General features: G+C 39.3%; 3 protein-coding genes across 4 annotated transcripts; 2 read left to right on the plus strand and 1 right to left on the minus strand.

The window, feature by feature from the left end:
* The first annotated feature begins 245 nt into the window (after nt 1–245).
* On the plus strand, nt 246–9,777 carry LOC121261275 (DDB1- and CUL4-associated factor homolog 1). Of its 2 annotated transcripts, none has more exons than XM_041163567.1 (14): nt 246–737; nt 1,267–1,345; nt 1,547–1,663; nt 1,754–1,920; nt 2,053–2,923; nt 3,012–3,109; nt 3,237–3,660; nt 3,776–4,378; nt 4,452–4,634; nt 4,841–5,407; nt 6,071–6,181; nt 6,418–6,536; nt 6,660–8,289; nt 8,928–9,777. In XM_041163567.1, exons 1-14 carry the CDS (start codon nt 499–501, stop codon nt 9,612–9,614), a joined length of 5,895 nt encoding a protein of 1,964 aa, XP_041019501.1. In that variant the 5' UTR covers nt 246–498; the 3' UTR covers nt 9,615–9,777. The 2 variants fall into 2 exon arrangements, with proteins under 2 accessions (XP_041019501.1, XP_041019502.1); XM_041163568.1 differs by lacking the exon at nt 246–737 and adding an exon at nt 819–1,173.
* Nucleotides 9,778–10,693: 916 nt separating this feature from the next.
* LOC121261276 (aspartate--tRNA ligase 2, cytoplasmic) lies at nt 10,694–16,447 on the minus strand. The gene is made up of 11 exons (XM_041163570.1): nt 15,826–16,447; nt 15,292–15,402; nt 14,956–15,069; nt 13,798–14,088; nt 13,616–13,726; nt 13,443–13,496; nt 12,478–12,557; nt 12,248–12,363; nt 11,357–11,471; nt 10,845–11,006; nt 10,694–10,808 (listed from the first exon to the last, which is right to left on the minus strand). Exons 1-10 carry the CDS (start codon nt 16,381–16,383, stop codon nt 10,880–10,882), a joined length of 1,677 nt encoding a protein of 558 aa, XP_041019504.1. The 5' UTR covers nt 16,384–16,447; the 3' UTR covers nt 10,694–10,808; nt 10,845–10,879.
* A 1,873-nt stretch (nt 16,448–18,320) lies between these two features.
* LOC121261277 (acetylglutamate kinase) lies at nt 18,321–19,797 on the plus strand. Its single transcript, XM_041163571.1, has one exon. The coding sequence runs from the start codon at nt 18,522–18,524 to the stop codon at nt 19,560–19,562; it is 1,041 nt and encodes a 346-aa protein (XP_041019505.1). The 5' UTR covers nt 18,321–18,521; the 3' UTR covers nt 19,563–19,797.
* The last annotated feature ends 201 nt before the right edge of the window (nt 19,798–19,998 follow it).

The following is a 19,998-nucleotide window of genomic DNA, read 5'->3' on the forward strand; positions in this document are numbered from 1 at the left end:
TATAACGTACATTATTTTAGGCTTTACAACTCAAATAGTCAAATTATCAAACTTCACGTTGTTCTCTTCAATTATTAATATTATTAACACTGGAGCTCGGGGCGACGCATAAAATTGGATCCGGTACTTATTACTGGAACGGGCTCGGAGAGTCGAAACTAAACAGGCTAGGCTAGGGTTACATAGAACCGAGTCGGGTCTCCTTCTATCCGGAACATTCTGATCCATTTTCTCGCGCTCCCTCTCTCTCCTCCCACTATAAATTGACGAAACGCACTTACCCTTCATTTTCTTCGCTTTTTGGTTCTCTTTCAGCTCTGCAACTCTCAACTTCATAGCCAAGTACTACCGCATGCGAAAATAAAGATAATTTTCCAAACTAAATTTCATTCGAAATTGGCATCCATCCAAATTCCTTTCATTACTATTTCCATTTCTTCGTTTATAGACACACACACACCCACATATCATATAGCAAGCACCTTTATCTGATAATCTATGGAGGCGACCGTGGACGACCAAGCGGACCAACCGCAAGCAGAAGCTCGGGCTCCTACCGCAGAATCTCAGCCTGAGTCTCAAGGAGAAGAAGACGTAGAAGAGGAAGCAAGGAACGAAGATGATGAGTTGATCGCGAAGGCTCAGAAGCTGATGGAGAAGATCACTTTTTCGCCTGAAAAACCTAGCTCCTTCGTCCTTCATGCCCTCGCCTCCCTTCTTGAAACACAAGAATCCCAGTATGCGCCCTCCCATTTCTTTTTGCCTCTTTAGTTGGTTTTGTTTAGCCTACTTTAACAGGTTTTTGATTAAATTACGAGGAGTCAAACAATAGGCGTGGGTTTTTTTCGGCTTGCGTGTGTTTGTGTGCGTGCGCGCAAGCATAACATTTTTATAGCCCCGTTTATGCGCTTTGGATCATTCAAATGTTAATTTCGTTTTTAGCATGTCCCATTAGTGGGTTCCGGAGGTATAGTCCTAATAGTTCCTTGCCAAATGTGTGGGTATCGACGTGACTTTACGTGTTTGCGCGTGTTTTTTTAGTTGGTTGAGGGATGTTGACGGAGCAATTCATTTATATTTTAACATGTAACTTCTTATGTGCTGTGTATTAAAAGAAAAAAAAAAAGGAAACAATTCTGACTATCATTGATGGTGAATTGGCGCTCGCCGTTGGTACTTCCTCCTATTCCCTCATCTTTGCTCGGTTCTTGATAAGTCTCGAACCTTTTTCTTGAATCTTTACGTATATGTCTGTTTCGAATGCAGATACATGGAAGAGAATGGTCATTCATCCACTAACGGTCGTGCTTCACATAACGTTGGACGGCTTGGGAACCTAGTCCGGGTATTTAAATTTGGCCTGTGTGAACCTGCCTTGTCGTTTTTTTTTTCTGTTGTTATTTTTGTTTTTTTTTCCGCCGTTCTCTTCCACAACACCTCTTCCCCTGGACAGTGCACCTTAGCAACATCATCCAGAACACCTACTTCATTTAGAGTACTTAAATAAAGTTCTTTATCATAATTTTTTTCTACCTCTTATTCTCAGGAAAATGATGATTTCTTTGAATTGATATCTTCAAAGTTTTTATCAGAAACAAGATACCCACCCTCCATCCAGGCAGCTGCTGCAAGGCTTCTTTTAAGCTGCTCACTGACTTGGACTGTAAGATTATTGTTTTATTACACCTGTTAGATTGATTTTCTTATTCCTTAATTTCATGGTTTATTATAAATTTGATGATCTGTTTTGCAGTATCCTCATGTTTTTGAAGAAGCCGTCTTAGAGAACATAAAAAATTGGGTGATTGATGACACTGCAAGATTTCCCCGTGAAGACCACAACTGCAAGGGCAAGGAGGTATCTGATTATGAAATGTTGAAGACTTATTCCACCGGAATTCTTGCCGTTTGTTTGTCTAGGTATGCTCCAGGAGTAAATATAGTTTGTGCTTATTTTCCAGTTTGCATCATTTTGAATAATGTACTATAATATGATATGATATGACATAACATAATATTATATTACATCTTAACCATTTGGGTTGGTTCCAGTGGTGGTCATGTAGTCGAAGATGTATTGACATCTGGATTGTCTGCCAAGCTTATGCGCTATCTTCGGGTGCGTGTCCTTGGAGAGATGAGTACAAGCCAGAAAGATGCTGCTCATTTAACAAATGGTAAGATTGCATCCGGTGCTACTTGCATAAGAGGTAGGGACGAAGGCAAGGTTAGGGTTCGGCAGGCTCCGGAAACAACTTATTTAGATGGTTCGAGGATAGCGGATGAGAGATCCTTAGATGACCAAAGTCTTGAAAGGGATCAGGATAGAGACATTGTTCTGCAAGGACATGGAGAAGAATGCAGGATAAATGATGGAGAAAGACCTGATGCAATGGATGAAAGGGTTGATGCCTATGAGATAGATGCTGATGGCGATAATAGGAGGCATAGTCGAGAATTACGTGATGGGAAGGCAAAATTGGAAGATTTTGATGAGAACGGTAGAGATGACTCTTCGAGGCGCAGAGCAAATCGTGGATTGGCAAGATCAAGATGCAAGGGAAGGTTCAATGAAGGTGGCCCTGAGAATGAACAGGCTTTAACCTCACCAGGATCTGGTAGTCGATTGGGACAGGGGCGGAGTACAAGAGAGAGGAGCGTCTCAAGGCATTCAGATGTGAAAAAATTACTAGATGCTAGAAAGACTTTTGGCAGGATTACTTCTGATGCTTTGGTTGTCGAAAGGGACGATAACGATGACTGCTTCCAGGAATGCAGAGTTGGAAATAAAGATATCTCCGATCTAGTAAAGAAAGCAGTTAGGGCTGCCGAAGATGAAGCAAGAACAGCCAATGCACCTGCAGAAGCTATCAAAGCAGCAGGTGATGCTGCTGCTGAAGTTGTCAAAAGTGCGGCTTTCGAGGTGTGCAGTATTGCTTGCTCTTTTTATCTCACATAGCATAGATTATGTGAATTCTTTTACTTAATGGTTTGCTGCTCTATGTGTTAAGGAATTTAAAGCTACCAAAGATGAAGAAGCTGCAGTCTTGGCTGCTTCCAGAACTGCATCCACTGTTATTGATGCTGCTAATTCAATCGAGGTTTCAAGGTAGGTAATTTGATGTTTAAGAATATAATAAAGAGATTGAATCACAATGTACAGCTTGAAATTGCTAATGTCCTAGTTTTGTTAATTTGACTAACAGATTAATAACACTTCCATACGTTGGTTTCAGGAGCTCTAGTAGCATCAATGATAATTCGCTGAATCTAAATTACACAGAGACAGAAATCAGTGAGGATGTGGAAGAATATTTCATCCTGGACTCTGAATCTCTTGCACAGCTGAGGGAAAAATACTGTATTCAATGCCTTGAGATACTTGGAGAATATGTTGAAGTTCTTGGGCCTGTACTTCATGAGAAGGGTGTTGATGTCTGCCTTGCATTGTTGCAACGGAGTTCCAGAAACAAGGAGGAATCAAAGGCTGCAATTCTTTTGCCTGATGTAATGAAGCTAATCTGCGCGTTGGCAGCTCACCGAAAATTTGCTGCATTATTTGTGGATCGGGGTGGCATGCAGAAACTGGTTGCTGTCCCTAGAGTTGCTCAAACCTTTTTTGGTCTTTCTTCCTGCCTGTTTACTATTGGTTCTCTCCAGGTAATTGCTTGTAATGTCTAATTGTTTGAAACCTTTTTTTACTAGTATTTTCCCATTAGAATCACCTTTATCTAGTCAGTCCATTGGGTTCTTACTTTTTAAGAATTCCTTTCAGGGAATAATGGAACGTGTGTGCGCTCTTCCCTCAGATGTTGTACACCAGGTGGTTGAGTTAGCTATCCAACTTCTTGAGTGCCCTCAGGACCAAGCTAGAAAAAATGCTGCCTTGTTTTTTGCTGCTGCATTTGTTTTCCGAGCAGTTCTTGATGCCTTTGATGCTCAGGACTGTTTACAAAAATTACTTGGGCTTCTAAATGATGCTGCGTTAGTTAGGTCTGGAGTAAATACTGGGGCGTTAAGTTTGTCCAGTTCAGGATCATTTCGAAATGATCGTTCACCTGCCGAAGTTCTGACATCATCAGAGAAGCAGATAGCTTATCATACCTGTGTTGCTTTACGGCAATATTTTAGAGCTCACCTTCTTCTGCTGGTGGATTCGATCCGTCCTAATAAAAACAATCGAAGTACGGCGCGGAATACTCCAAGTGTAAGGGCAGCCTACAAGCCACTTGATATCAGTAATGAAGCTATGGATGCTGTGTTTCTGCAGTTACAAAAGGATCGAAAGCTGGGTCCTGCATTTGTAAGAACTCGTTGGCCTGCAGTTGAGAAGTTCTTGAGCTTTAATGGACACTTTACCTTGTTGGAATTGTGTCAGGTATTCGATATCCCATCTTTTCTTTCTTTTTCACTTCTTGTGTTCTGTTATATCTGATTTTGGTTGTATGCAGGCCCTCCCTGTTGAGCGCTATTTGCACGATTTGCTTCAATATGCATTGGGTGTGCTGCATATTGTTACATTAGTACCCAACAGCCGCAAGATGATTGTAAATGCCACATTAAGCAATAATCGTGTTGGTATAGCAGTCATTTTGGATGCAGCAAATAGTGCTAGTAGTTATGTGGACCCAGAGGTGAGACGTATTCTCCTATTTTATTATTCTCCTGTAACATTTCTTGATGCTGGATGCAGATTCTGAGACTAGTATCATGCTTGTCTTTTAATTATCAAAAAAAGTATCATGCTTGTCTTTTTTTTAATTATCAAAAAAAGTATCATGCTTGTCTTTTCATTCAGCATTGTATCATATTCTCTAATTGTTTGCTGATGCCTTTGCAGATCATCCAACCAGCACTAAATGTGTTAGTAAATCTTGTTTGTCCTCCACCTGCAATCAGCAATAAACCACCTATACTTGCACAAGGTCTGCATTCTGTTTCTGCTCCAACCTCATATGGTTCTGGGATGGAGAATAGAGACAGAAACACAGAACGTAATGTCTCTGATCGAGCTGTTAACATGTCTAGCCAGAGTGATCCAAGGGAGCGGAATGGGGAATCTAGTGTGGTAGATAGGGGAAATGCCACAGGAGTTGGTACCCAGTACATCAGTAGCACTTCACAAACTCCTGTTCCCACAGCTACTTCAGGACTGGTTGGAGATCGTAGAATATCTTTAGGTGCTGGTGCAGGTTGTGCTGGCCTTGCTACCCAATTGGAACTAGGATATCGTCAAGCAAGAGAGGCTGTACGTGCAAACAATGGTATAAAGGTCCTACTTCATCTCCTCCAGCCACGTGTATATTCACCTCCTGCTGCCCTTGATTGTCTTCGCGCTCTAGCTTGCCGTGTTCTGCTTGGTCTAGCCAGAGATGATACAATTGCACATATATTGACAAAGCTTCAGGTAAATGATCGTTTCATCTAATTAATTTAATAGTTTTAGGTGAAATGAAATATTAGTTTACATCTTTTTAGCATAAGTATCAAGTCCCGCCCCAACCAATTAAACCCATCCTAAGCTGCTTCAGCTCATACTTCATACCCAGTTGTATACTGCTCCATTATTAGATGTTCCTCAGAGGTCTTCTCATAGTCATGATTCACTTTTCTCAGAGATGGGTTCATTGGTGTTTCTTTTATATACGTCCTGTGTACTTGGGCTTATGCCTATTTCTTTGAATAAAATTATTACTCATCAAAAAAAAAAAAAAAAGAAAAAAAAAAAAGAAAACCAATCTTATTGGTGGTCCTCTAAAGAGACAACATACTACTGCCATTTGCACAACACATTGTCTTCCCACTTTATCAATATACCCCGTGTTTTCCTCAACATTTAGTTCTAGTTGCAAAAGAAGGAATATGGGAGTAGAGTTACCAGAATCTTCAAGGCGAGGAAAAAAATCCATTTGAGGATTTTAAAAAGAAGACATCCAAATTCTTTTGGTAATTAAAAAATGTTATGCTTTGTGCATTCAAATAGGTTGCTGTGATTCTGATGTTAAGTCATAACTGGCTGGATATGTTAACTAAAACCGTCGGTGCTACTAAGTGCAACTTGACATTCTAGGTTGGAAAAAAGCTATCAGAACTAATTCGAGATTCAGGAGGCCAGACAGGTGGAACTGAGCAAGGCAGGTGGCAAGCTGAACTTTCCCAGGCAGCAATTGAACTGATTGCAGTAAGTCTCCCACCCCCCCCCCCCCCCCCCCCCCCCCCCCAAAAAAAAAAAAAAAAAAAAATAGAGGTAGCTTAGAGGTCTGGAGTTCAAGTCGGGTTTCCTTATAAGCAAAAATGTTATTTAACAATTATAATCCCCCCTCTCGTAAGTAAAAATGTTATTCAACATTGTTGAATAATCCCCCCTCTCTCATCGCATAAGTAACTGAAATATATGCTTGCACCATTTATATGCAGATTGTGACAAATTCAGGGCGTGCAAGTACGTTAGCAGCTACTGATGCTGCTACCCCTACTTTGAGGCGCATAGAAAGAGCAGCTATAGCTGCTGCTACTCCGATTACTTACCATTCCAGGTACTTGTTAATTTCTTGTTTAGTGCTATTGTATATATTCACCACCCACTTCTTTCTAGTAATTCCTTTTCTTCTCACCTTTTGGCTCTTTCTTCTTGTTGTCTATGTATATGAAAATCCCAGGGAGCTTTTACTTCTAATCCATGAACACCTACAGGCGTCTGGTTTGGGTGCAACTGCTGCTACGCTATTAAAAGAGGCTCAGTTGACTCCTTTGCTGTTCTTGGCTGCTCCATCATCTCTTGTGCACCAAACCTCTGCACCAGAAGTCCCCTCTACACAGCTCCATTGGCCCTCTGGTCGAGCCACTTGTGGATTTCTCACTGAAAAATCTAAACTCACTGCACAGAATGAGGATATGAGCCTGAAGTGCGATTCAACTGTATCTTCTTCAAAGAAAAATCCACTGGCTTTCTCACCAATTTTTGGTATACACTCAAGAAATCAGTTGCAATCCCATGATTGCCAATCGGTATCTGTCAGGAGAATCTTCAGTACATCAAAGCAACCTTCTGTACCTGCAATTGCATCAGAAAATTCATCAGAGTCCTTGCCAAAACCTAATTTTGATACAGAATCTCAATGTAAGACTCCAATTGTATTGCCGATGAAGCGAAAATTATCAGAGTTGAAGGATGTGGGGTTGGTTTCATCCCCCGGAAAGCGACTTAACGCGGGTGAGCAAGGACTCCGGTCTCCAGTTTGTCCAACACCCAGTAGTGGCCGTAAAAGCAACCTGCTAACTGATAATATAGGACTGTCTACCCCAAGTTCTATTGTAAGAGATCAGCATTGGCAATCAATGCCAATTGGTGGCTTGGCAGGTTATATGGATGATAACCAACATGGCAACACCCATATGGGTCAGGCGACACCATCCTCACAACTTGGGATTTTAAATGATCCTCAGCCCAGCAGCACAGAGCAGTTAACTCTAGACTCTATTGTTGTTCAATATCTGAAGCACCAGCATCGCCAATGCCCGGCCCCTATAACCACTCTTCCGCCACTCTCTCTCTTGCATCCACATGTTTGTCCTGAACCTAAACGAAGTCTTGATGCCCCATCAAATGTAACAGGCAGACTTGGTACACGTGAGTTCAAAAGTATATATGGTGGGGTACATGGAAATCGCAGGGATCGCCAGTTTGTTTACAGCAGATTCAGACCTTGGAGAACTTGTCGGGATGATGCTGGGGCACTTTTGACATGCATTGATTTTCTTGGGGACTCCTCTCGTCTTGCAGTTGGCAGCCACTCTGGAGAGCTCAAAATTTTTGATTCCAACAGCAACAATGTGCTGGAGAGCTGCACAAGCCACCAGTCTCCTTTGACATCTGTTGAATCATATATTTCTGGTGAGACGCAGCTGGTGCTTTCATCGAGCTCCCAGGATGTAAGGTTGTGGGACGCAACTTCAATCTCAGGTGGACCAATGCATCCATTTGAAGGGTGTAAGGCTGCAAGGTTTAGCAATTCTGGTAGCATTTTTGCAGCCCTGACAGTAGAGCCTGCACCACGAGAAATTCTCCTCTACAATATCCAAACCTGCCAGCTGGAATCAAAGCTGTCAGACACATCTGCAAGTTCTACAGGTCGGGGGCATGTTTATTCTCTCATACACTTCAGCCCTTCAGATGCTATGTTGCTATGGAATGGGGTATTGTGGGATCGGCGGGTTTCTGGCCCTGTTCATCGCTTTGATCAGTTTACAGATTATGGAGGTGGTGGCTTTCATCCAGCTGGGAATGAGGTATGCAGAAGCAGCAGCACCCTGTCCCTACTACAACAGTTATAGTGCATGTCTCGTATGATTATCATTTGTTGCCACCTGTTGAACTTGCATCACTAAAGCTAAATTTTCTTCTCTTCCTTTTATGTACTTCATCCTATGTTCAAAACATGAAAAAGAAAATAAACAAACAAACAAATAAACAAATACAAATTATCTAGAAAAATGGAAGTGATCAATACCCTGTCATTTCTGTTTGAACAGTAGGCTTTTAGTAGAAAGCGTTTTAAGCACCAAATTTCAACACTTGGTTTTTCTTTGTCAGTTATGATTACTTTGTTTGGGTATTTAAGTTACGTATGTCAAGTTTCAGACAGGATCAGTAGAGGTTGGGTGAATAAGGCAGAGGCTTGATGGGATTTTGTTAGTGCCTTGAAACTAAAATTTTTTTTTTTTTTTAAAAATAGAAGTTGTCGTGAAGCTAATTAATTACCATTTCCCCTTCAGAAGAACTTCCAGAATTCAAAACTGGCATCGACCACTTCCTGCTGTTGTTATACATGACTGCATAAACTTCTGTTCAAAAGCTTGTAGTTTAAAATTCCCCCCTCCTGTCTTCCCCATTACTGCTTTTATATAGAGAATTTTCTTTTTTACAGGTAATTATAAACTCAGAGGTCTGGGATCTCCGGAAGTTTAGGCTCCTCCGTAGTGTACCTTCATTGGATCAAATGACAGTAACTTTTAATGCACGCGGTGATGTGATTTATGCAATCCTTCGGAGAAATCTTGAGGATGTAATGTCTGCTGTTCACACACGTCGAGTCAAGCATCCTCTCTTTGCTGCTTTTCGCACGGTGGATGCAGTCAACTACTCTGACATTGCCACTATACCTGTAGATCGTTGTGTCCTTGACTTCGCAACAGAGTCAACAGATTCCTTTGTAGGGTTGATTACAATGGATGATCAAGAAGAGATGTACTCTTCAGGAAGAGTTTATGAAATTGGTCGCAGAAGGCCAACGGATGATGATTCAGATCCTGATGATGCTGAGAGTGAGGAGGAAGATGAGGATGATGATGATGCTGATGTAGACCCTATTCTAGGCCCAGATCTCGATGGGGATGGTGAAAGTGATGCAGATGACTTGAGTAACGATGATAGTGTTAGCGAACTGATTGACGACGACGATGATGATGATGATGGGGATTTCATGCTGGAGGGTGGAACAGGATTACTAGAGATTGTGACAGAGGGTGATGAGGATGATGAGGATAGTGAATTGCTTGAATCTTTCAGTAGTGATGATGAGGATGATTTTGTGGGTAATGGTTTTGGTTATTAAATGTTACATAATTATCATATTGGTTTTCATTGTAGCCCGGATAATGTAATTATGCTGTTAGAAGTTGGAGGATGGAATCCATGGTTTAGTTGATAGCGTGACATTGTGAGATTGGAAATGTACAGAGACCAGAAAGTCATTTGTAAATAGCTTTGTTGCCGAAGTGACATCCTTGTTCTACCTGCTACGATTCAAGATATCAGATACTCCGAGTGAGAAAGGAAAATAATAGCCGAGAGGATTAATAAATTATAATACAGTGAGTAGGGATGTAACGGGTCCGGATTTGGATAATATTTTATACCAAATTAGTATACACCGGTTTTGTATTTTTAAGAACCGATACTGTACTGATTGCCCTCCTAAACCAATACTCCCGATTTTATCAATTTCGGTCCGATTTTTTAGTTTTTAATATATATTAAATCTCTAATTTCTTATACTTATATATATATATATATTAATATATATAAATATTAGTAATACACTAATACTATTAGTATATAATAATACTATTGGTATAGTACTATTATTATATGTTATGATAATATAGTAATTAATATGATAATGTATATTAGTCTTACTAATATATTTATCAAAATGAATTTGTTAGAAAATTTATTAACCCATAAAATGTAATTAATATATATTTATATATAAATCTAATAAATGTTCATTTTTAATATTAAAATTTTATGTTAAAAATTATAATATAACATTGTTTCATATATAATTATTATTTATAAAAAATATTATATATAATATTTAAAATTAATTTAAAATATGTAAATGTGAATCAATTGAAAATATAAAATCGAAACCGGACCGATTATAACCGATTTTTAAAATGGAATAACGGATCCATCCCAAACCAAACTGGTCTAAAATCAAAGCGAGCCAACCAGGTCGATTTTCCAGTTCTCTAAATTATTTTTACAGCCTCGTGAGATTCACGCAAAGGAGGAAACCATCCGAAACAGTTCTCCAGGAATTGTACTCTCTCTCTCTCTCTCTCGTTTAAAGTAGCCTACCATCACCGTCAGTCCAATTTGTTTAATTATTATTTTAAAAAATGATCGTTGCAAAAATTCGATCGAAATTCTCCAATAAAAATGCAACATGTTTCTGAATGTACTGACCGATTACAAACACTTAATTGTTACAAAAAGATGCAAATAAAGAAAGGCAATATGTATGAGTCGTATAAATTGGCCATTCATCACATGTTATAAATTCAGGGTGTCCACCACAGCTGCAACAGACTATTACGGAGCGATCCTAAGTGGGTCACGAGGGAAAAGAGAAGTTTTCCGGATGTTATTCAAACCACAGAAAAGCATCACCACGCGTTCCAACCCTACTCCAAACCCACCATGTGGAGGTGCACCATATCTGTAAAGACCAACATTATCATATTTCAGTCAGTCCGAACACTTCGTTTCCAAAATATTAAGCAGAATATTCCCACAAACACCTTATGGAGGAAAAAAAGCTTCTGAATTAACAAACTCGAGAAGCAAATTAAGTACGCGGCCCTATTACAGGTCAAAATATTTTATCTGGTCTTGCCCCTTTCATATGCACATAGAGCAGAAGAATTCTGGGAGCTACACAGAATTCTGTATGGTTTTTATACGTATAAAGTAGCTGATTTTATTAGAATGGACACCAATGGAAAGTGACTGCGTTAACTAAACCAGCAATTATGGAAAACTAAAGATCAATGAGAAGCAGAATATTACCTAAAAGAATCAATATATGTCGATATTGTCTTAACATCAATTCCACATGCCTGTGCACGTTCCACTAAGAATTCAGGTACATGTACACGCTGAGCTCCTGAAATTATTTCCTCACCTAGGGGACAAGGAAAAAAAGTAAATTGATATAATGAAACAAAAGAAAGAAGAAAATTAATTGAGATGAGTAAATGATAGCAGCTGCTACTTTGGCAATTGCGAATTTTGCTTTCCTACTCGTCTTGCTCTAATTTAACATGAAAGAATATGAATCCTTTTATAGAAAGAGGCCTAATTGCGGCAAAGCAAATCCTAAATTGAGGCTCCACCATTGAAATTGCTCTCTTCAAGCTTCCTCCACAACATCTGATGTACAAAATTTCAAATTGAGGCATTCCACTTTTAACTATTTCTTAACCACATCCCAATTAACATTGTTTCACCCAAAAGTATACGACTTTATAACACAATTTACTAAGAAGTGTTTTAGTTAAACTCATGATCCATTGAAAGGTTTTTTTGGAGTGTGCAGTGGGCTATGGTATGTCTTAGGTTCAGATCTGAACCAACTACTAGAAGGGTTATTCTAATTTCTGTTACACGCATCATTATGTCCTCATCTCTAAGATAAGAGCAAGGTGCGGTAAGAGTCTAAGCATGCCCAATGTTCAAAACTGCTGCTACCAAACTGGTGCGGTGAGATTGAAAGGTTACCAAACTGCTGCTACACACGTGCGCCCACACACAGAGTATCCATGCTATATAAGTCAAATAATATGACATACCATCAATAGCACAAAGTACGAAAAACAAAGCACAAAGTACTAAAAACAAAGCAGCAAAAAGTTTAAAATAGAGGTGCAAATAGTTCTGATCTAATAGTAGATAATTTACCTCGAATGAAGACATCAAATGAGTTACTGTAAGTTGGATTATCAAAGCAAGGCATCGTATAGAAGGGCCTAACAGCCAAAGGGTAACGATGAAGGATGTAGAACTCAGTGCCATACCTATAATCATAAACAAAATCTGCTTGTAACTTACAGAGCTACATTTTATTTAAGAAAGACAACAAAAGAACAACATAAACAGTAGGGGCAGGATGGAAATTCAAGAACGATTACTTCTCCAAAACAAGCTGTCCCAACTTTCTTTCTGCCTCAGTATTTAGGTCGCCAAGAGGATCAACTTCTACTCCAGCCTCCTGTATAGACAAGACAAAGTTCGGCAATCAGCATTGCCTTTTTTGTTTATTAAAAAATCATACAAGCCAGGAACTTTCAACTAGAAGCAAGCCATGCACTAGAGTTATTAAGCATAAGCATCACAAGTTTCTAATTACTGGAAGCAGAAGATACTATAACTGTTTTTCTGTCACTCCTTCCCACCTTTTGCTTTCATGTTTTGAAATTTCTAATTAAACAGGAAAATTTACGGCCAAAAAAAAAAACCCATAAGAAAGAACAGCATTTTAAGCCATAAGTCCTCCATGGCCCCCCATTCTTCGAGTCCTAAGAGTTGAGGTGGGGAAAACATTAACCGCATCAGAGAACTACCACTCAAGAGCACCATGTGACTCCAAGGGTCAGATTGTTGACTCACCAGCCAAAAAGATGGTTTAATAAGACATGCCATAAAGTTGCCACTTCTTCTCGTATATTGTTTAAAAGAAGAACCATGGATATGGACTTAAGAGAATCTGCAAATCCTATTAATTTCTGCACCGAGAAGGTACCGTTAACATAATTGTTTGTGAAACTGCTAAACACCATGTTATTTGCTACTGTATATAGGAGGATAAACTTACGGAAAACACATGGAAATAAGGGTTTAACTCTAGTCTAATGAGAGAATTCATGTCTAATTTATCGATCAAAATGTTCAAACATGTAAGTAACAGTAGATCCAGTGGGGATTTCCCCCAACTGTTACAAACCCTGGACTCCTACACATCAACGAAACACCGAGGCAGATGCACATTAACCCCAATTCAATGATTTCATTATTGTTTAAAGGTCACGGATGCCTTAATCATCTTATTAGTTTCTACATAGAGGTGACACAACGCTATAAAAAAAAAAATCATCACCTTAAGCATCTGGATGCCTTCTTCAAAAGTAAGCCGCAGAGTACTTCGCAGGTACTGCAATGTAAACGTTAACAACCAGATTCAAGATAGAGACAAGAGTTAAGACTTCAATAGCACACAAAATGTTAAAATCAGGGTATTCCAACTATTCAAAACTAATAATGAATGATGACCTTCAAAGGCTCAAATGGATATTGTCTCCCCACAGCTTCAAGCTCCTTCGCGCATTTCTTGTTCAATGTGTCAAACATAGTAATAAATAAGTGGTCCACAATATCCATAACCTGCACAGAAAATTACAGGGCATCACTACACTTAGATGCTGATTAGAAACAAACTCAAAATTCAATTCTACCTCAAAATAGTGCTTCTTAATCTCCATTTCAACATCAAGACCTGTAAACTCGCATAGATGCCGATGAGTATATGAATCCTCTGCTCTGAAAACTGGACCAATCTCAAAAACACGTCCAAAATCACCACAAATTGCCATTTGCTTGTGAAGCTGAGGTGATTGAGCCAGGCATGCAGGTTGCCCTTTATAGTCCAATTTAAAGACAGAAGCACCACCTTCACTTGAGCCAGCAATTAATTTTGGAGTGTGGATTTCAACAAAGTCTTCAGATAATAAGAATTGTCTAAATACCTGCACGGTATTGTAACTAAGCATTTTTCAGCTTAGGAATATTCTCATAAAAATGAAAACCAGCGATCAAATTTGCCAAAACTTCAGGGAGAGAAAGGAGGGGGATGATAAGTAGGTCAAATATAGCACAGTCTTCTAAAGCACACACGGAATTTGGATAGAATATATATACTCACCAAGCTCTTTTAAAAAAGCAAAAGTCTTGGTTTGTTTCTAGTGGCATAAACTGAAGGTTTCAATACCCTTTCTTGGTACTTAATTTTCCCATACTAAACAAAGAAGAAAGTAACAAAACCTAAAAAAAGCTTAACTACACAAAGGAGCATGGGTAGACATAGAGCTACAAAATAAGGCTTGCCCTTTGGAGGCCTGACACCCCAATAAAGTAATCATCAACAACTTCCCCAATTCGAGTGATTTATAGCATCATCAATTACTACTTAATCTTTCAAAAAAATCATTTATTAACTAATCTTTCTTGAGAAAGTTACTGTAAGTCAATAAAAAATATGAGACAAAATACAACTCACAATCTGCCATTAATTTCTGTTGGGACTGGAGGGAATCTGAGACAAGAATAATCTTCTTTCATTCACAAACCAACTGATTCTCTCATGCCTTTCCTCCTTCCCTTATTTTCCAGCCAATGGCAACTTGTAATCACACACACACACACAGAGTAGGAAAAATTATCGGGGGAAACTAGAATTATGCGTCAAGCAAGTTGTGGAAAACTTTGCCACAAGAAATAGCATTGCCTATCATGCTTAGCATGCCGCATAATGTTGTGACAAAAAATCCATCAAGTATGACTGGCTGATTTTTTTTTTTTTTAAAGAACGTGATCGAGAAAGGGCAGGAACTTGCATTTCCAACTTGGCACTGAATGCGAAAAATTCCTTGATTGGCAGGTGTTCGCATGTCAAGAACTCTGTAGTTCAAACGAGTATCCTGGTTAACCCGAACGAGTTGTTCTCCAGCCTGCATCCATCACGTAATCAATTAACAAATTATACGTAGAAGTACTTGTGTTGTGCCTTTTGCAAAATTTCTCACTTGTAAAAACTTATACATAGAAATGGCCAATAAGTTTTAATAGTCAAGGAAAATAGCTTTCAGTAAAGCTCAGTACAAAAAAAATAGTTGAAATGCACAGGAGAGAGAGAGAGAGGGAGAGAGAGGGCGCATTATCTGTAAGTGTACCTGCAAAGCCTTTTCAATTTCAGTTTCACTGCGAGCAGCATCTTCAATATTGATGGGTAAGGTTGGCATAGCCTTGTTAACACAAAATATTTTCCGCACTTGAACTTCAACCTTCAGGGATATATAAAACTCTTATCCATCAATATAATAAAAAAATATATATTAAAAATATTTGTGAAACCACCTCAGTCCTAACTACTTAAATGGAAAACTTCCTTCAATCTATTTCACAGACGATCTGCATTCTACCTACTTCGACCAATTTATACATCATAAATGCAAACCAACTTAAGGCCATTGATCGCCATCAGTTCAAGTTTGCTAATTTATCCACATATGGCCAACCGCAGCTTAAGAATCAAACACGAACCCATTTCTTCTGTGCTTCACATAATCAACTTCGTATATCTGAAAATTTTGAGTGAATAGATGTGCAAATTTTGTGCAAGTGTATGCTACCTATAAAAAAAATGTGCATGCGTATGAATGCTATATTCCTCGTTCGTTTTGAATGAAAAACAGTATACCGCTAACCTGCTGACTGGCGCCTTTTATGGGAACAGTGGGCACGGAGACTACCCCTTCGATGTCCACGATCGACTCGCGGCTCAGCCCGGCGGCGTACTTCACCATCTGGCGGCTCACGGAGTCAGGCTGCGCCGTAACGACGCACTGGACGGTGAACCCCTTCTCTCTGACGACCAGAAAGGCCATGTTCTTCCCGACGGCGCGGATCGCCTGCGCGCGCCCACGCACGAGGACGTACCGGTCCCTCAGCGCCTCGGTCAGCGTACCGACCTCGGTCCATTCCTGGACGTCGGCGGCAACCTTCGATTGGAGCTCCGGGAGAGGGACATCGCCGTAGTTGGAGGAGAGCGGGTCGTCCTCGACGGAGAGTGACTGCGCGGCGGATTCCAATGCGGCTTCCTGGCGGCGGCGGAGCTTCTCCTGCTTGGCGGCTTCCTTCTTGGCGGCTTTCTTGCTCTGAGATTTGGAAGATTCGTCTTCTTCTTGTTGTTGCTGGTTGTGAGGCGGCGGCGGCTGCTCTGGCACGGCGCCGGATGACGGAGATTGAGATTCGGCGGAGGACATGGTTGAACGAGTAGAAAGATTCCTAGGTCGCTCTGCTTGTGACGCTATACAGAAGGAACTATGAAGCACGGGGTCAGGGTTTTGTAAAGTGTCGTGTGAATGGTGGTAATTACCAAAAACATGCGTGGTTTCTTCGAAAATGCAATTTGCTCGTTACAGATTCCAAATCCTAATTCCAATTTTCGCCCCTCAAAATTTCATCATTTCCTACAAAACCCCATGTTTTGGTACAAATATAACCCCATGTTTTTGTGATCCATAATATTGTAAAAATTGAATTCATCATCACTTTGAAAATTAAGGCTGCGTTTGAAAGTGTAATTGAGTTGAGTTGAATTGAGTTGAGTTGAGTTGAGTTGAGATAATAAAATATTATTATAATATTATTTTTTAATATTATTATTATTTTGATATTTGAAAAAATTAAATTATTTATTATATTTTATGTTAGAATTTGAAAAAATTATAATGATAAATTGAGATGAATTTATTAATTAAACGTATTCTAAAATAACATTTTTAATGAAATAATATAATTATATTGGTTAAATATAAAATGAATTTTAATAACGGCGACAATATACCAAATGCGAGTCTTTTAACAACAACATTACAAAAATTGTATATCGACAAAATGTTGCAATATAAAAAAATATGACGCGTTTACAAAGCTAAAAACCAATTAATACATAGATTCCAATGATAAAATGAGATTAAAGTCCCATTTGGATAATGAGATTAGATAAAATAATTTTAGATAAAAGTTAAATAAAATATTTTTAAAATATTATTTTTTAATATTATTATTATTTTAAAATTTTAAAAAGTTGAATTGTTTATTATATTTTGTGTGAAAATTTGAAATAATTGTAATGATGAGATAATATGAAATGAAATCGTTTATGTATTCAAACAGGATCTAAGTATTATTGTATAAAATGAAATACCTTTTTCTTAAAATTCATTTTGTCTTTTGTATTTTTGTACATATGAGTATTATATGAAGAAATTCCTTTTTCTTAATATTCATTGTTTTTAGTATGCCTGGTTTTGTCTTTCGTTTTTCGAACTATGATGATAATTGAATTATAGTAACATTATTCTGAATAGATATATATATATATATATATATGAAGATACAATCTACTAAAAAACAAACGTTTTTCTTCAAAATAGATTATTTAGGCACATAAAATAGATATTTTTAATAAAATTAATATATTAGTTTACCATTAATTAGTTTTTTTTATCTAACATCTAAAAGTTTGTCTCTATTGATTTGAACACCTTAATTCAATCCCATTGATATAATATAATATGTGCCTTTGACAAGCTTCAAGGAGGCGTTTGAGTTTAATAAATTGGACAGGATGATTTTCTATTTCTTGAAAATTTGACAGGAGGAATTTAGCCTTTAAAATGCAACTTGTAAAACCACTGCGCTGAGAAAATAAAATTTGCAAAAACCGCTGCGAGTGCGACAAGCTGGATTTGAGGGATAAAGCTTCGAGTACTATATTCTTATATCTTTACCGAATACAGATGAAGAAAAAAGTACTATATCCTTATTAAAAATAATATTTACAGTGAATACCCAATCTTCGTATAATTTTTTTAAAAAAATAAATATAAAATTTCTATTAAAAACATTAATTTTTAATAATAAATTTTTTTTTAAATGATTGAACGACATTCGCACATTTTATAACTATACGTAACATTAATATATTCTTATACTTAAGAATTTAACAAAAAATTTATATATAATCATTTTTACGTATATTTTATACAATTGATTAAAGTAATTATTTTATATTAAAAAAATTTGAACCAACCAATTAAATCAGTGAATTGCGTTAAACATACGTACTAGTGACGGTATATATCACAACTCAAAGATAGAATTAACCAAAAACATACTTCGGGTCACAAAAATCTTTGCGTCTGAAGTGGAAAACGACTAACGAGCATACATGCGAATGGAATATAAAAAGAGATTATGATACTTCTAAAGACCTATTAATTTTCCACTGATCGGTATTAGATTCCAGTCTTGCTTTGTCTGGCCAAAGAGCGAGAGACACAGAGAGAACCCTCCTCTTATTTGCCGTCGCTCCTTCCCTCACGTCCTTGCGAAGATGTTGACGGCAAAATCCCTAATAAACCACTGCTCATCTTCCTCGTTCTCCTCAAAAACGCGAATAGCAACACCAAAACCCAAAAACCCTATCTTGGCCTTCCCATTTCTCCACTCTCCATCTCCCAAAGCACGCTCTTTCTCAATCACAAACTCGGCCGAAGAGCACCGCCATGCTGAGTCGGTCACCCCAGGTCAGTTCCGAGTCGACATTCTGTCGGAAGCCCTACCCTTCATCCAGAAATTCCGGGGCAAGACCATCGTGGTCAAATACGGGGGCGCAGCCATGAAGTCCCAGGCCCTACAGGCCTCCGTCGTCAACGACCTCGTCCTCCTCGCCTGCGTGGGCCTCCGCCCCGTCCTGGTCCACGGCGGTGGCCCCGAGATCAACCTCTGGCTCAAGCGCCTCAACATCGAGGCCGTCTTCCGCGACGGTCTTCGGGTTACGGACTCCGAAACCATGGAGATCGTCTCCATGGTGTTGGTCGGGAAAGTCAACAAACATTTGGTGTCCCTGATCAACAGGGCCGGCGCCACCGCGGTCGGTCTCTCAGGCATGGATGGCCAACTCCTGACTGCCCGGCCCAGCCCGAACTCCGCCCAATTGGGATTCGTCGGCGAGGTGGCCCGCGTGGATCCCAACGTCCTGCGTCCACTAGTCGACAGTGGCCACATCCCAGTGGTGACTTCGGTGGCGGCGGACGAGTCGGGACAACCGTACAACATAAACGCGGACACGGTGGCTGGAGAATTGGCCGCGGCATTGGGGGCCGAGAAGTTGATCCTTCTGACCGACGTGCCGGGGATTTTGAGGGACCGCGAGGATCCGACTAGCTTGGTGAAAGTAATAAATATTAGCCGGGTGAAGGAAATGATTGAGGAGGGGAAGGTCGGTGGTGGGATGATTCCCAAGGTGAATTGCTGCGTTCGATCGCTCGCCCAAGGTGTGAGGACTGCGAGTATCATCGACGGGAGGGTGCCGCACTCGTTGCTCTTGGAGATTATGACAGATAAAGGGGCCGGAACTATGATCACTGGGTAATAAAAATGCGACTCGGTTCTAATGTTCTTTCTTTTGGTCTTTGATGCATGCATGAGGAATTGGAAATGGAAATGGAAATGGGAATCTCAATTACTTGAGGATTTGGGTTATGTTATCTGGCTTGTAATGCTTCGAAAATCTCTATGATGGTGTTCTGTGACTATGTTTGTGGCAAACTGAACAATTTGCTGATGAGAAATTGAAGCAACTAATAATCATAACCTGATTTTTTGAAGTTGGAGGGAAGTATGAGTAATATTTATGCGGTTAATCTCAGGTCACAGCATTCATCGTTCTCATCCTCATCGTCAATACCTCACGTCTCAAATCACATCACACTTTCAGTGCAACTAACCGTGAGTCAACTCCTCGTTTAGCAGAATTTCCTTTTCAGTCGGTGTCCTTTTCTTGGCCTCTCTATTAGACTTTAGAGGCA

Source organism: Juglans microcarpa x Juglans regia, chromosome 4D, assembly GCF_004785595.1.
Source record: "Juglans microcarpa x Juglans regia isolate MS1-56 chromosome 4D, Jm3101_v1.0, whole genome shotgun sequence".
Lineage (NCBI taxonomy): Eukaryota > Viridiplantae > Streptophyta > Magnoliopsida > Fagales > Juglandaceae > Juglans > Juglans microcarpa x Juglans regia.

Excerpts from the sequence above, each read along its gene's own strand:
- LOC121261277 (XM_041163571.1), top strand. The coding sequence starts at position 18,522 with ATGTTGACGGCAAAATCCCTAATAAACCACTGCTCATCTTCCTCGTTC.
- LOC121261275 (XM_041163567.1), top strand. The coding sequence starts at position 499 with ATGGAGGCGACCGTGGACGACCAAGCGGACCAACCGCAAGCAGAAGCT. Across the intron at positions 1,664-1,753 it reads GCTGCTCACTGACTTGGACT|TATCCTCATGTTTTTGAAGA; the intron begins GTAAGATTATTG and ends TCTGTTTTGCAG. Across the intron at positions 4,635-4,840 it reads GTAGTTATGTGGACCCAGAG|ATCATCCAACCAGCACTAAA; the intron begins GTGAGACGTATT and ends ATGCCTTTGCAG.
- LOC121261276 (XM_041163570.1), bottom strand. The coding sequence starts at position 16,383 with ATGTCCTCCGCCGAATCTCAATCTCCGTCATCCGGCGCCGTGCCAGAG. Across the intron at positions 13,727-13,797 it reads TTAAGAAGCACTATTTTGAG|GTTATGGATATTGTGGACCA; the intron begins GTAGAATTGAAT and ends TTTTCTGTGCAG. Across the intron at positions 11,007-11,356 it reads ACATATATTGATTCTTTTAG|ATATGGTGCACCTCCACATG; the intron begins GTAATATTCTGC and ends TGGTCTTTACAG.